The sequence below is a fragment of the Chiloscyllium punctatum genome, chromosome 20, assembly GCF_047496795.1.
Source record: "Chiloscyllium punctatum isolate Juve2018m chromosome 20, sChiPun1.3, whole genome shotgun sequence".
NCBI lineage: Eukaryota > Metazoa > Chordata > Chondrichthyes > Orectolobiformes > Hemiscylliidae > Chiloscyllium > Chiloscyllium punctatum.
Window position 1 is genome coordinate 75256654 of NC_092758.1, and position 17407 is coordinate 75274060.

At 42.4% G+C, this 17407-nt stretch overlaps 1 protein-coding gene across 1 annotated transcript in view; it reads left to right on the forward strand.

Annotated features, from left to right (window-relative positions):
• The window catches only part of LOC140491824 (ran-binding protein 17-like), a 430222-nt gene that overhangs the window by 129312 nt on the left and 283503 nt on the right, over positions 1 to 17407 (forward strand). The window contains exon 5 of the mRNA XM_072590219.1: positions 2359 to 2447. Coding sequence (XP_072446320.1) covers positions 2359 to 2447 — 89 coding nt within the window. The remainder of the gene's footprint in view (positions 1 to 2358; positions 2448 to 17407) is intronic.

Genomic DNA, 17407 nt, shown 5'->3' on the forward strand with positions numbered 1-17407 from the left:
AACAAGTCTGTCTCAGCTTCCTTCTGGAAAACATGCCAGCTCCCATATATACACCAAACATATTGGAACAGGAGTAGGCCATTTAAATCCTTACATCTGTTCTGCCATTAAATGAGATCATCGCTGATCTGAGTCATGGAGTCATAGAGGTGTACAGCATGGAAACAGACGCTCCGTTCCAACCATGCTGACCAGATATCCTCACCCAATCTCGTCCAACTGGCCAGCACCCGGCCCATATCCCTCCAAATCCTTCTTATTCATGTACCCATCCAAATGCCTCTTAAATACTGCAATTGTACCAGCCTCCACCACTTCCTCTGGCAGCTCATTCCATACACGTACCACCCTCTGTGTGAACAAGTTGCCCCTTAGGTCTCTTTTATATCTTTCCCCTCTCACCCTAAACCTATGCCCTTTCGTTCTGGACTCCCCCACCCCAGGAAAAAGACTTTGCCTATTTACCCTATCCATGCCCGTCATAATTTTGTAAACCTCTATAAGGTCACCCCTCAGCCTCCAATGCTCTAGGGAAAACAGCCCCAGCCTGTTCAGCCTCTCCCTATTGCTCAAATCCTCCAACCCTGGCAACATTCAAGGCTTAATTCCATATACATGCCTTTAGCCTATATTCGTTGCTTAACAAAAAAATAATATCCACCCACCTCATCCACAGTGTGCATTGCTCTCAGTGTGATCTCCTCTACATCGGGGAGGCAAGACGCCAACACACAGTGTTTGAGGGAACATCGCTGGGACATACGCACCAAACAACCCCATGATCCAGTGGCCGACCATTTCAATTCCCTCTCCCATTCCACCAAGGACATGCAAGTCCTGGGCCTCCTCTACCTCCAAACCCAAGCTACCGAATGACTGGAGGAAGAACACCTCATCTTCCACTTTGGGACCTTTCAACCACATGGCATTATTACCAACTTCACTAGTTTCCAAATCTTCCCTCCCCCCATCTCATCCCAGATTCAACCCTTCAACTCAGTGCCACTCTCTTGACCTGTCCTATCTATCCATCTTCCTTCCCACCCATCTGCTCCACTCTCCCCATCGACTTATCACAATCACCTACCATTTGCATCTACCTATCACCTCCCAGCTACCTTCCCACCAGCCCCACCCCCACACTCCTTTTTATCTCTTAGCAACCCCTTCCCAACATTCCTGATTAAGGACTCATGCCCGAAACGTCGATTCTCCTGCTTGTCGGATGCTGCTTGACCTGCTGTGCTTTTCCAGTGCCACACTTTTCAATTTTAACTCTCCAGCATCTGCAGTCCTCACTTTCTCCTAATCACTGAAAAAATTATCTATCTTAGATGTAAAACTAACCATTGATCTCACGGTAACTGCTGTGTATAGAAAAATTCCAAACTTCTAGCACCCTTTGTGTGTAGAAGTGCTTCCTAACATCTCTTCTGAATGGTCTTGCCCTAATTTTTAGACTATGCCCCCTAAGTCTTGAATCCCCAAATGAATAGACACAGTTTATCTTTATCTACTCTTATCCTGTTAATATCTTGAAGAAAAAAGTAAAATACTACAGATGCTGGTGAATTGAAATTAAAACAAAAAGTGCTGGAAAACCTAACAAGTCTGGCAGCATTTGCAGAAAGAAAAAATAAAATTAACATTTTGAGAGCAGTGCAAAACTTCTCTGAAATTTAACAATGTGTTTTCAGGTACCAATCTCCACTGCATGAGAAATCAACATCTCAATGAGTCAGTTCATTCAGGAGAAGAGGGGAGAAAGCTGAGAATTTAACTAATTCTAAGGCCCACTATGTTTACACTCTTATTAAAATTATTAATTTATATAACCTTTGACTAGCTAATAGGTGCTTTGATTTCCATTCAGATCTGTGTAAAAGTGATGTTTTTTTGTGCTGGATGATGCACTTTGCACCTTTTAAACGTATTTGTTGTGTACTGTGTATGTAGTGCTTTGGTACATAGGATTTATTCAGCATTATACATGTTGCTTCTTTGTTATTTGGCACTGTGTATAACAGCACTTACAGTTTAAGCCAATTAAAGTCATTCTCACACAGTAAAACTGAAGATCTTGTCTCCAGAAGCTATAAAGAACAGACGATCCTCATTATTTTTAATAAAAACTGATATACGATATCGACTGTGCAAGTATGAAGGTCAATATTTCCTGTTCACATTATGCAATAATCTTTCGTTCTTTGGTTATGTATCAAGCTTTAGAGAGAAGAAGGAAATGCCTTTAACTGTGAATGACAACAGTCTGCAATTTGACTATTATTGGCTCGTTGCATCTCCATCTGCTGTCTAATAACATAAAAATCAATTACTTTGTCTTTTTTTCTCCAACAGTGCATGTTGATAGGCCTGTCACGGGACCTCAGAGGGATTGCCTTTGCTCTGAACACAAAAGCCAGCTACACCATGCTGTTCAACTGGCTGTATCCTTGCAAAAGTCACAGTGCCAGCGTTGTACAAAATGAGCCATTAGCTGAATGCTCTTGCGCTGTAGGGAAGAAGGAAACTCTATTAGCTGGGGTATTCTACAGTTCAGCTGAAGCCCTGTCCTCAGATGCTAGCAGCAGGTCTCCCCTCCTCCATCTATCCTATAGCCTCAGGGCCTGTTGACCTCTTCTATGATCCATGCCTTTGTCGCCTAATTGTACCAGAACAATATTTTGGGAGGGGAGAGCAGATGTAGACTGTAAGGGAAGCAATAAAAAAGAAAATGATGTGTGCTTAAAATATATATATATTAATTATATTTGTGAAACACTGGTGTATTGCCAAAATTAGCTCTTCCATCTGGAACTTCTTTTAAATTTGGTAAGAATGTGCATGGAGCTGCCGCAGGAAGTCAGCAATTCTCTTTGTGAGTGACAGTGAGTTACCCCAAAGTATTTTCTTGAGTAGAGAGCCACATTATCCAACCCAAACCTATTAATTGCTGTCCTTCAAAGTAGGTGGTTCTTCAACACTCAAAGTGTAGGATTGATTGGGTGATTTTAATCATCATATATAGTTCATACAACTGCTAGAGAGAGTGCATTTATCAGCATCTTAATTAATGACTTAAGAGTGATTTAAAAGCAAAGTATTGGAAATGGAATGAGGGGGACACCTTACCTTGTTTTTACCAGTGGATGGCAGTACTGAGTGCAGTTAAACTTGTTTCAGAATTGAGGCTAAAAGAAAAATTGAAAGTATGGTACCAGATTTTTATTTGCAGATATTCTTAAACTGATTTCAGACCATCAGAGTGAATGATGGATCCAAACTTGCCATTTAATTTTGGCCTTTGGTTTATTACTCAAATAGCATAACAACTACAGTTCTATATTGTGTTGTTTAATTACTCCAACATTGACTCTACAAAACACTTATCAACAAAATAAATGGACCACTTCAACTGTGCTCAGATTATTGCTTCCACACTTTTTCCAACTTAACTTGCTGGAATTATGTTACTTTAAATTTAATACAAGTAGGACAGTCTGCACCTGAACCAGAATGAGACCAACATCCTTACAGGTGGGTTTACTAGAATCATAGAGGTGTATAGCACAGAAACAGACCCTTCGGCCCAACTCGTCCATGCTAATCAGATATCCCAACCCAATCTAGTCCCACCTGCCAGCACCTGGCCCATATCCCTTCAAACCATCCTGTTCATATACCCATCCAGATGCCTTTTAAATGTTGCAATTGTACCAGCCTCCACCACTTCCTCCGGCAGCTCATTCCATACACATATCACCCTCTGTGTGAAAAAGTTGCTCCATAGGTCTCTTTCATATCTTTCCCCTCTCACCCTAAACCTATGCCCTCTAGTTCTAGACTCCCCCACCCCAGGGAAAAGACTTTGTCTATTTATCCTATCCATGCCCCTCATGATTTTATAAACCTCTATAAGATCACCCCTCAGCCTCCCATACTCCAGGGAAAACAGCCCTAACCTGTTCAACTCTCCCTATAGCTCAAATCCTCCAACCCTGGCAACATCCTTGTAAATCTTTTCTGAACCCTTTAAAGTTTCACAACATTTTTCCGATAGGAAGGAGACCAGAATTGCACACAATATTCCAATAGTGGCTAAACCAATGTCCTGTACAGCCGCAACATGACCTCCCAACTCCTGTACTCAATACTCTGACCAATAAAGGAAAGCATACCAAACGCCTTCTTCACTATCCTATCTACCTGCAACTCCACTTTCAAGAAGTTATGAACCTGCACTCCAAGGACTCTTTGTTCAGCAACATTCCCTAGGACCTTACCATTGAATGTATAAGTCCTGCTAAGATTTAGTGCTGTTGGAAGGAGTTTAAACTAGTTTGGGAGGGAGAGGAGTCAGTGTTAGTAAGTAAGTGACACAGAGTATTTTAGTAAAGGAACGAAGGCAGAGGGAATTCAGCCATAGAATTAAGTCGTAGAGTCGCAAAACATGCAGCATCGCAAAATCCATCTGCATTACAGAAAAATGCCCTTTGGCCCATTGTGTCCATGCTGGTCTAAAATAACAACCTGACTATACTAATCCCATTTTCCAGCACTTGGGAGAAAAGGATAATGGGAGACTGTTGGGTCTTTTAGGAGCCCAGAGACAATATGTGTGTGAAACTAAACAACATAAGGTAGCATTGTGGCTCAGTCGTTAGCACTGTTGCCTCACAGCACCAGAGACCAGTGTTTGATTACACCCTTAGATTCCGCCAAGGACATGCAGGTCCTTGGCCTCCTCCATCGCCAGACCCTGGCCACACGACGCCTGGAGGAAGAGCGCCTCATCTTCCACCTAGGAACCCTCCAACCACACGGGATGAATATAGATTTCTCCAGCTTCCTCATTTCCCCTCCCCCCACCTTATCTCAGTCCCAACCCCCGGATTCAGCACTGCCCTCTTGACCTGCAATCTTCTTCCCGATCTCTCCGGCCTATCACCCTCACCCTCATCTCCTTCCACCTATCGTATTCCCAGCGCCTCTCCCCCAAATTCCTCCCCCACCCCCACCTTTTATCTCAGCCCACTTGGCACACCAGCCTCATTCCCAAAGAAGGGCTTGTGCCTGAAACGTCGATTCTCCTGCTCCTCAGATGCTGCCTGGCCTGCTGCACTTTTCCAGCACTACACTTTTTAACTACACTCTTAGACTGTCTACTTGGGTTTCCTCCCACAGTCCAAAGATGTGCAGGTTAGGTGCGTGGCCATGTGAAGTGCAGGGTTACAGGGATATAGGATGGAAGTATGTCTGGGCGGGATGCTCTTTGGACACTCTGTGTGAATTCGATGAGCGGAGTAGCCTGCTTCCACATGGTGTGGATTCCATGATCCTATGACATTGGAATGGTGTAAAATGAGTACTTTACATCTGTAATCACTTTGGAGAAGAAAGACACTGGCACAGAATTTGGGAAGAGGGAGTGTGAAGTTCTTGAACAGTTCGACATAGGGAGTGAGGAGGTGTTGGAGGTTTTGACAGGTTTTAGATTAGATTAGATTACTTACAGTGTGGAAACAGGCCCATCGGCCCAACAAGTCCACACCGACCCTCTGAAGAGCAATCCACCCCAGACCCATTTCCCTCTGACTAATGCACCTAACACTACGGACAGTTTGGCATGGCCAATTCACCTGACCTGCACATTTTTGGACTGTGGGTGGAAACCGGAGCACCCGGAGGAAACCCACGCAGACACGGGGAGAATGTGCAAACTCCACACAGACAGTTGCCTGAGGCAGGAATTGAACCCGGTCTCTGGCGCTGTGTGGCATCAGTGCTAACCGCTGTGCCACCGTGCCACCCGTTCGCTTTTAAGAGGACAAATCCCCAAGCCCAGATGAGACATATCCCAAGCTGCTGTAGGAGACTAGAGAGGAAATTACAGGGGCTCTGATCCAATTTTTAACTCCTCTCTGGCCACAGGGGAGAAAGTAGAGGACTGGAAGACAACTAATGTGTTCCACTTTTCAAGAGGATAGTAGAAATAGACCGGGGAATTATAGACAAGTGAATCTCACATAGGGAAATTATTGGAGAAAATCCTAAAAGAGAGAATTAAATTCCCTCCCTCTTGAAGAAACAACGTTTTAATCAGGCTTAGATAGCAAGGCTTATGGAAGGAAATGTGGGGAGACAATAGGCATCTGCGGATAACATGAAGATTGGTCGTGGACAATGAGGAAGAAGGTCTCAGGTTATAGGAGGATGTAAGTGGTTTGGTTAAATGGGCAGACAGAATTTAACCCTGATAAATGTCAGCTGATCCACTTTAAAAGAAGTAACAACACAAAGGGGTACTCAATGAATGGTGGGACACTAGGAATCTTGGGGGGCTTGTCCACAGATCCATGAAGGTGGCAGGACAGGTTAGTGGGGTAGTTAAAAAGGTATACAGAACACTTGCATTTATCAGTCATGAGGTAGTTTATAAGAGCAATGAGTTTATATTGGAGCTCTGCAGGACTTAGGTTAGGTGACAGCTGGGGTACTGTGCTGTTTTGTTCACCACACTATAGGAGGATGTGATTACATTGGAATGCATGCAGAGGAAATTTAGCATAATGTTTCCTCAGATCGAGCAGTTTATCAACGAAGAGAATAAAGTAAAATGACGAACTGCAGATACTGGAAGTCTGAAAGAAAACAAATAGCTGGAAAAACTCAGACAGTTTGGCAACATCTAAGGAGAGAAAACAGAGTTAATGTTTAATGTCCAGTGACCATTCTTCGGAACAGTTCTATACTAATGTCATGGGACCCAAAATATCAACTCTGCTTTCTCTCCACAGTTGCACTTATGAAGCGAGTCTGAGTAAGTTTGGTTCGTTGTCTTTGGAGCCGAGAAGGTTGAGAAGGGACCTGACTGAGATAGAACATAGAACATAGAACAATACAGCACAGAACAGGCCCTTCGGCCCACGATGTTGTGCCGAACTTCTATCCTAGATTAAGCACCCATCCATGTACCTATCCAAATGCCACTTAAAGGTCGCCAATGAATCTGACTCTACCACTCCCTCAGGCAGCGCATTCCATGCCCCCACCACTCTCTGGGTAAAGAACCCACCCCTGACATCTCCCCTATACCTTCCACCCTTCACCTTAAATTTATGTCCCCTTGTAACACTCTGTTGTACCCGGGGAAAAAGTTTCTGACTGTCTACTCTATCTATTCCCCTGATCATCTTATAAACCTCTATCAAGTCACCCCTCATCCTTCGCCGTTCCAACGAGAAAAGGCCGAGAACGCTCAACCTATCCTCGTACGACCTACTCTCCATTCCAGGCAACATCCTGGTAAATCTTCTCTGCACCCTCTCCAAAGCTTCCACATCTTTCCTAAAGTGAGGCGACCAGAACTGCACACAGTACTCCAAATGTGGCCTAACCAAAGTCCTGTACAGCTGCAACATCACCTCACGACTCTTGAATTCAATCCCTCTGCTAATGAACGATAATACTCCATAGGCCTTCTTACAAACTCTATCCACCTGAGTGGCAACCTTCAAAGATCTATGTACATAGACCCCAAGATCCCTCTGTTCCTCCACCTGACCAAGAACCCTACCATTAACCCTGTATTCCGCATTCTTATTTGTTCTTCCAAAATGGACAACCTCACACTTGGCAGGGTTGAACTCCATCTGCCACTCCTCAGCCCAGCTCTGCATCATATCTAAGTCCCTCTGCAGCCGACAACAGCCCTCCTCACTGTCCACAACTCTACCTATCTTTGTATCATCTGCAAATTTACTGACCCACCCTTCGACTCCCTCCTCTAAGTCATTAATAAAAATTACAAACAGCAGAGGACCCAGAACTGATCCCTGCGGAACTCCACTTGTAACTGGACTCCATGCTGAATATTTACCATCTACCACCACTCTCTGACTTCGACCGGTTAGCCAGTTTTCTATCCAATTGGCCAAATTTCCCTCTATCCCATGCCTCCTGACTTTCCGCATAAGCCTACCATGGGGAACCTTATCAAATGCCTTACTAAAATCCATGTACACTACATCCACTGCTCTACCCTCATCCACATGCTTGGTCACCTCCTCGAAGAATTCAATAAGACTTGTAAGGCAAGACCTACCCTTCACAAATCTGTGCTGGCTGTCCCTAATCAAGCAGTGTCTTTCCAGATACTCGTAAATCCTATCCCTCAGTACCCTTTCCATTACTTTGCCTACCACAGAAGTAAGACTAACTGGCCTGTAATTCCCGGGGTTATCCCTATTCCCTTTTTTGAACAGGGGCACAACATTCGCTACTCTCCAGTCCCCTGGTACCACCCCAGTTGCCAGTGAAGACGAGAAGATCATTGCCAACGGTACTGCAATTTCCTCTCTTGCTTCCCACATAATCCTAGGATATATCCCGTCAGGCCCGGGGGACTTGTCTATCCTCAAGTTGTTCAAAATGTCCAACACATCTTCCTTCCTAACAGGTATCTCTTCTAGCTTATCAGTCCGTTTCACACTCTCCTCTTCAACAATACGGTCCCTCTCGTTCGTAAATACTGAAGAGAAGTACTTGTTCAAGACCTCTCCTATCTCTTCCGACTCAATACACAGTCTCCCACCACTGTCCTTGATCGGACCTACCCTCGTTCTCGTCATTCTCAGGTTTCTCACATACGCATAGAATGCCTTGGGGTTATCCTTGATCCTATCCGCCAAGGATTTTTCATGCCCTCTCTTAGCTCTCCTAATCCCTTTCTTCAGGTCCCTTCTGGCTATCCTGTATCCCTCCACTGCTCTGTCTGAACCTTGTTTCCTCAACCTTATGTAAGCCTCCTTCTTCCTCTTTACTAGACATTCAACCTCCCTCGTCAACCAAGGCTCCCTCACACGACCATTTCTTTCCTGCCTGATCGGTACATACATATCAAGGACACGTCGTATCTGCTCCTTGAAAAAGTCCCACATTTCCACCACATCCTTCCCTGACAGCCTATGCTCCCAACGTATGCTCCTCAAATCCTGTCTTACAGCATCGTAATTTCCCTTCCCCCAATTGTAAAAACTTCCTTGTTGTGCGCACCTATCTCTCTCCATAAGATGTATAAGATTGTGGAAAGCAGGGTAAGTGTAAAGTGAGAGGGAGGTTTAGAGGGTTTTGTTTTTATTTATTCATGTGGTGTGGCTGTTGCTGGCTGGCCAGTATTTATTGCCTGTCCATAGTTACCCTTGAGGAGGTGGTGATGAGCTGCATCATTGAACCGCTGCAGTCCACCAATGATGGGTTGACCCACAATGCCATTAGGGAGGGCATTCCAGGATTCTGACCCAGTGACAGTGAAAGAACAGCAATGTATTTCCAAGCCAGGATGATGAGTGGCTTGGAGGTGAACTTGCAAGTGGTGGTGTTCCCATGTATCTGCTGCCCTTGTCCTTCTAAATGGAAGTGGTCATGTGTTTAGAAAGTGCTGTCAGAGGATCTTTGGTGAATTACTGCAGTGATCCTGGAGCTAAAGTTGTTCCCATGTATCTGCTTCCCTTGATCTTCAGGATGGTAAAGGTCACAAGTTTGGAAGGTGTTGCTGAAGTAGCCTTGTTAAAATGGAATCTGATGACATCCACTCATATTTATGTCAAAATGGTACCATGACTGATATGGCATGATTAAACCCGAAAATTCAAAACTTAATATAAGGACCATGAGACATAGGAGTGGAAGTAGGCTATTCAGCTCATCAGGTTTGTTCAGCTATTCAGGCTGATCTGATAATCCTCAACTTCACTTTCCTGACTTTTCCGTATAATCCTTAATTTCTTTCCTGATTAAAAATATATTTTAGCCTTGAATGTACTTAATAAACCAGCGTTGAAAGCTCTCTCTGGTAAAGAATTCCACAGATTCCCTATCCTCTGAAAGAAGAAACTCCTTCCTGTTTCTTTCTTATATTTGCAACCCTTTATTCAGACAGTATGTCTTCTGATCCTGGACACTCCCACAAGGGAAAACAACCTCTCTGCATTTGCCCTGTCAAGTCCCCATCGAATCTTGAATGTTGTATTAAGGCTGACTTTCACTCTTCTAAATTCCAATAAGTTCTTATCTTCTCTTCATAAAACAGTCTCTCCATGCCTGGGATCAACCTAGTGAACCTTCTCTGGCATGCCTCCAATAGCAGAGTCTAGATTAGAGTGGTGCTGGAAAAGCACAGCAGGTCAGGCAGCATCCAAGGAGCAGGAAAATTGACGTTTCAGGCAAAAGCCCTTCATCAGGATGGGCTAAGTAGTGCTGTGATTCTGTGATTTTTCCCTACCTATTCCTGCTGAACTTCAATGCTAGCTTTTTATGATTCATACATAAGCACTTCCAAGACCCTGTACTCCAGAGCTTTCTGCAGTCTTTCACCATTTAAATGGTAATCAGCTACAATGTTCTTCCTGCCAAATATTGCTACTGTACAATACATTGGTAAGGCCACTTTTAGTATACTGCGTACAGTGCTGGTCACCTTGCTATAGGAACGATGTTGTTAAACTAGAAACAGTGCAGAAAGAATTCACAAGGTTGTTGCTGGGACTGGAGGGCTTGAGTCATAAGGAGAGTTATAGCAATATACAGAAACAGACCCTTCAGTCCATCTCAGCCATGTTGACCAGATCTCCTAACCTAATCTAGTCTCCTTTGCCAGCACTTGACCTAAACCCTTCTTATTCATGCCTTTTAAATGTTGTAATTATACCAGCCCAAACCATCCTCTGGCAGCTCATTCCAAACACGTACCATCCTCTGTGTAAATAGGCCCTTTTTAAATCTTTCCTCTCACCTTAAACCTATTCCCTCTAGTTTTGGATTCCCCTCACCTGGGGAAAAGACTTTGGCAAGACCCTATCCATGCCCCTCATGATTTTGTAAATGTCTATAACGTCACCCCTCAGCCTCCAATATTTCAGGGAAAATAGCCCCTGTCAGTCTCTCCCTTTGGCTCAAACTCTCCAAACCTGACAACATCCTTGTAAATCTTTTCTGAACCTTTTCAAGTTTCCTATAACCGGGAGACCAAACTGCACACGGTATTCCAAAAGTGGCCTAACCAATGGATGGTATAGCCACAATATGACCTCCCAATTCCTATACTCAATTCACTGACCAATAAAGATATCATACTAAATGCCTTCTTCACCACCCTGTGTACCTGCGATTCCACTTTCAAAGAACTATGAATTTCACACCCCCTCCTCAAAAGCTCTGTTTGTTTGGCAGCACTCCCCAGGACCTTACCATTAATTGTGTAAGCCCTGCCTTGATATGCCCTGCCAAAATGCAGTATTTACCTAAATTAAACTCCACCTGCCACTCTTCGACTCATTTGCCCATCTGATCAAGGTCCCATTGTACTCTGAGGTAATCTTTTCACTTTCCACTGCATCACCAATTTTGGTATCATCTGCAAATTTACTAACCATATGTCCTATCTTCACATCCAAATCATTTATGTAAATGACAAAAAGTAGTGGACCCAGCATCAATCCTTGCAGCACACCGCAAGGCCACCAGTCTGAAAAGCAACTCTCTATCACCACCCTCTGTCTCCTGCCTTTAAGCCAATTTTGTATCCAAATGGCTAACTCTCCCTGTATTCCATGTAATCAAATCTTGCTAACCAGGCTACCATGCAGAATCTTATCAAACACCTTACTGAAGTCTATATAGACAATGTCCACCACTCTGCCTTCAGCAATTTTCTTTGTCACTTCTTCAAAAAAACTCAATCAAGTCAGTGAGACAAGATTTCCCACACACAAAACCATGTTGATTATCCCGAATTAATTCTTGCCTTTCCAAATACGTGTAAATCCTGGATAGGCTGGGTATTATTTTCCCCTGGAGTGTCAGAAGTTGAAGGGTGACCTTACAGTGGTTTATAAAATCATGAGGGGCATAAGTAGGGTGAACAGCCAAGGTCACTTTCCAGAGAAAAGGAGTCCTAAACTAGAGGGTTTAAGGTGAGAGGGGAAAGATTTAAAAGGGACCCGGGGGGGCAGAGCTTTCACACATAGGTGTGGCACATATATGAAATGAGCTGCTGGACGAAGCGGTGGAGGGGGATTCAGTTAAAACATTTAAAAGACATTTGGACAATAGGAAAGGTTTAGAGTGATATGAGTGAAATGCAGACAAATGGGACGAGTTCAGTTTAGGATACCTGATTGGCATAGATGAGTTGGACCGATGGGTCTGTTTCAGTGCTATATGACTCTTATGATTCTGACCTCATACTTTTCTGCATTCTACTCCAAGTGTAAAGTTTTTATCCACTCACTTAATCTGTCTGTGTCATCTTAGCATTTGGCTTCCCTTCTGGCTTGTATTATCTGTAAACCTAGTTACACTACATTCACTTTCCCCATCCAAATCATTTACTATGTATTGTAAATAATTGTGGTCCCAGCACTGATCCCTCTGGCACTCCAGTAGTAGCAGGTTGAAATCCTGAAAATGTTCTCCTTATCCCAAGTTTCTGCCTTCTATTAGTTAGCTAATCCTCTATCCGTGCTAATGTACTACCTCAAACACCATCAAATATCAAATGTCCAAATGACTTTAAGAAAAGTCCAAATACATTATATCCTCTGCTTCCCTTTTATCTATCCTTATTGCCTCCAGAAAGGGTTATAAAATTGTCATGAGGTTCTCTTCATAAAGCCATGATGACTCCGCTTGCTGATATGATGTATTTCTAAATGTTACATCCTTTAGAATGGACATTTTTTTTCCCAGTAACAGACATAAAGCTAACTGACCCATTGCTACTTTTTTTGTCCTTTTTTTTAAATAAGCGTTTTACTTTAGCTGTTTTCCAGTCCTTTGGGATTTTTATAGAATCTAAGGATTCTTGAAAGATTACTACCAGTGCAGCCACTATCTGTGTCTACATTTTTTTAATATCCGAGGATGCATCCCTTCGACAGCTTTCTGTGTTAGTTTTGATACTGTACTGTTCGCTCCACATAAGTTGATATAATCAGCAGCATGGACAATAGATTGAACCAAGATCCTTCCTGATTTGTGTGCCCCAACACCATACTGAAAGGGCACGCAACCATGTAAATATAATTCTGACTGGCTTTCTGAAGAGCAGCTCTTGGCAAAAATATGTAGAAGTGTTGTATTTATAGTTTCTTCTTTTTTTCAATTTATCAGTTTCTGTCATTTCAAAAGAGTAATATCCAAACATTTATGTGTCAGCTATGATCATCAATCTGCTGGTGGGTTTCTTGACAGCTGCTTTCACCCTCACTGACTATTTTCACTGTATTGCTTTAAAAACAGTTCTTCTCATCTGTTCCACACTCTCAAATTTTTGATCAGGTAGATTGCAGTGTCTGGTGTTCAAATGCAGAGCATTAGTCTCCAATACCTTTACACCTTTAACATTAGGTGCCCTCTTGCCTTTTTACCCCACACAACAGTTGTTCAGTTGTCTTTTCCATTATAACTTGCTGTTGGACATTTTATATGCTCCTTAGAGTAGGTGTTGGCTGCGCTGAGGTGCTGCTGTACAAAAAGGAATAGATTCCTATGATTAGCAAAACAAAAAAATTAAAAGTGGGATATTATATCATTGTGGTAAAGTATTTAATGAAATAATTTTCAGGTGTCTCACGATACTGGCCAATGTTAATTTATTGAGCCAACGTTGGGCGAATCTACCCCAGAAAAGATTCTGAGGCAGCCCTCTATTGCAGGGAGGGTTCATCAGATATTTATGCATTGTAAATCATGTATACAGTACATTACTTGAATTCCAATAGGTGTATTTTGATCAAACACTTTGTTTTTCACATCACCCAAAAGTGGCAAGATTCCTCTTATTCTCACACTCCCTATCTCCCCAAGTGCCATCTGACCTTCTCTCCGAAGCCTGTGCTTCATTCCCATCCTTGACTAAACCCCACTGCTTTATCTTTCTCAGTATTGTAAGGGTCATCCTTGCATTCCATTCCAAATACAGCCTCAGGGCTAATGCATTTTCACAGAAACTCTGCTGCATCAGCATCTGAGTGTGTTTGTGTAGTTTAACTACTTTTTCTTTTAACCTGAGTACTTTCTTGATTAAGAATAAATGGAAAATTAATCTAAAATGATTTATATGATTAGTGTTTAACTAAAACGCTGTATCTCATTCTCACCATAGCTGGTAATTTATGTGGACTTACAGGTTAACTCATGCCGTATCCAAATTTTCCCATAACGATATCTATATTTGACTAGACTGCTGCCGTTTACGTCTTCATAGAAAGTTATGGAACAGAAAGAATTTACTAGGCCTATGGAATTCTATTCATTTGAATCGCCTGAGTCTAATTTATTCATCAGCTTGTTCCAATATAAATGCAGATTTTTCTTTTACGTAACTTTCCATATTCCTCTTATTCAAGAAACTATCTTGCTCCCAGTTAGTGAAATACATTTTATGGATTTCGCAAAGCAACTTACTCTGGACTCAATTTTAGTTATTTTTGTGATTATTTTAAATTTGTGCTTTCTCATTCAGTCTCACTGATTAGTCAAGAGAATTTAGTGCAACTTGCCCCGATCTTCATGATCTTAACTGTGATTATAAAGCTACCTAAATTTGAGCCAGGACCCCAAGCGGAATCACGAGCTACAATTTTGGGATCATACACTCAGAGGCAGCAATACCCACTATGTAGCTCTTCCTCTCACTTACACAGATCTTCTGTGCCACCACTCTTATAGGTCTTCTCATCCAACCTACTTTGAGTTCTTAGAGAGGTGTTACTTACTCACACAGACTTGGAGGACTCTCTCCAACCGGTCCAATGCATTGGAACCTGCAAATTGGTCTTTGCTGCTTACCTTAAATCTCACTGCGTGCTGATCAAACAATCATAGGTTGTTTTCTCCCTGTATTTTCAGCTCATATGTTCACTGGTCAGCAAACGCAGGTGAGAAATAGACTGATTGGACAAGGAATTCTACAGCATTTTTAAAAAGTTCACTAATCTGTTGTTCTGTGTATCCTAGACAAGAGTCGGCTGCAGACACATCTTTCACAGGCCACAATCTGCCTGCAGGCCACATTTTGGGCAAGCCTTTTTAAAATGACTAAAAATCACCCATCCCCAACCACAGTTATCCTTCACTCTATCCCTTAAGTAGACCTTTCATTTACCTAGATACAGTCCAACATTAATCTCTGCTTCCAATGGCCCAGACACTTCTCTTTTTTCCAACCAAATACTTTCTAATCCCAGATGCTGGGAATCTGAAATAAAAACAGAAACTCACCAGGTCTGGTGTCATTTTGAGTTAAATATGACTCTTTTTCAGAAACTCGCCAAAGAAGAGTAATTCTGAAAAAGGATCATGTTGGCCTTGATATGTTAACTGCTGGACTCCTGCAATTTTCAGGTCCTTAAGACATAAGTGCAGAAATTGAGTCTGCCCATTATAACAACTCATAACCACACCCTTTGAGAAAAAGCTAAATTCAGACACAGAGTCTTACATGCAGTTCTCCAATCCAGGAGGAAACAATATTAAGAGAGATTTCAAAGAAAGTAGCAGCTAGGAATCATTTCCTGAAGTTTCTAACTTTCTGGGATCCCGAACAGCCTCTGCTGATAAAGCTAAAAAAATGTAGAAAGCCTAGTTTGTGAGAGCTGGCCACTCCCCTTCCATTGTTCCATCTATTTTTAAAAAACTTAAAGACCTCCTAAGTTATTTTCTTTAGCCATTTTCAGTAGCTAGTTCTGCACCTCTGCTTTTATAACCTCTCCAAAGAAACCCAAGACAAAATAACCTTTTTAAAGTGACAGCATTGTCATAACTTAAAGTTGGAAAAGCTGAGAGATGTTACCATTAATTAATGACGGTATTAGTCCAGAAGAATAGAATGACTTAGGAAACCAAGATGTAGAAATGTTTTAGGTAGAGATAAGATGTGAGTCGCTTGTGGGAATGGTGCACAGGACCCTTAACAGTAACCACACAGTCCAATGGAGTATAAAAGATATTAGTGGTATCTTGTCAGAAAGATACAGATGGTAATCATGGTGAATTTAATCTGCATGTAAACTGGGAAAATTAAATGGCAAAGGTCATCTACCACTTCCCTATGTTGTGTACCACTACTATACTTCAGTGTAGTTTCATAGTAATAGAAGCAGGAGTTGGCCATTTGGGCCTGTCAAGCCTGCTCTGCCATTCATTAAGATGATGGCTGATCTATCTATCATCTCAGCTCCTCCTACCTGCATTATCCCCATAACTAAATTCCCCTACCATGCAAAAACCCATCCGACTGTGTCTTGAATGTATTTAATGAAGCTGCCTCGACTGCTTCCTTGGGCAGAGAATTCCATAGATTCAGTACCCTCTGTGAAAGGCAGTACCTCCTCATCTCTGTCCTAAAACTATTCCCCCTAATCTTAAACCATGACCCCTAGTCCTAGTCTCACCCACCAATGGAAATAACTTGCCTGCCTCTATTTTATCTATCCCTTTCATAATTGTATATGTTTCTATACAATCCCCTCTCATTCTTCTAAATTCTAGGGAGTACAGTCCCAGGCGGCTCAACTTTTCCTCATAGGGTAACCCCTTACCTCCAGAATCAACTTAGTGAACCTCCTGCAAAGCCAGTATATCCTTCCTCAAGTAAGGAGACCAGAACTCTGCACAATACTTCATGTGCAGCCTCACCGACACCTTGTACAATTGCAGCAGAACCTCTCTGCTCTTAAATTCAGACCCTCTAGCAATGAAAGCCAATATTCCATTCGCCTTCCTGATTACCTGTTGCACCTGCAACTCAACTTTCAGCAATTTATGTACGAGCACTGCTAAGTCCCTCTGCACAACAGCATGCTGCAATCTTTCACCATTTAAATAATACCCTGACCTACTATTTTTACTTCCAAAGTGGATAACCTCACATTTATCAGCATTGTGCTCCATCTGCCAGACCCTTTCCCACTCACTTAATCTAGCTAAATCTCTCTGCAGACCCTCTACATCCTCTGCACAGTTTGTCTTTCCACCCAATTTCATATCATCAGCAAACTAGGGTACGTTACACTCAGTCACCTCTGCCAAAATATTAATATGTATCATGAACAGTTGCAGACCCAACACCAACCCCTGCAGCACCCTGCTCACCACTGATCTCCAACCAGAGAAACATTTTTCTCTTGCCTAATTTTAAACATTCCCCTTTAACAAGAAACTTCTAACTCACTTGTAAAAAAAAAATCACATCTTGTGGAATTCTATGAAAAACCTTTTCTGGACACAATCTTAATTCTTTTTGTGATTATCTTAACTTTGTACCTCTTCATCTTCGATTACTGACTGTTAGAAATAATCTATTGAAATTTGTCTGACCACTGCCTTCATGATCTTAATTGCTATA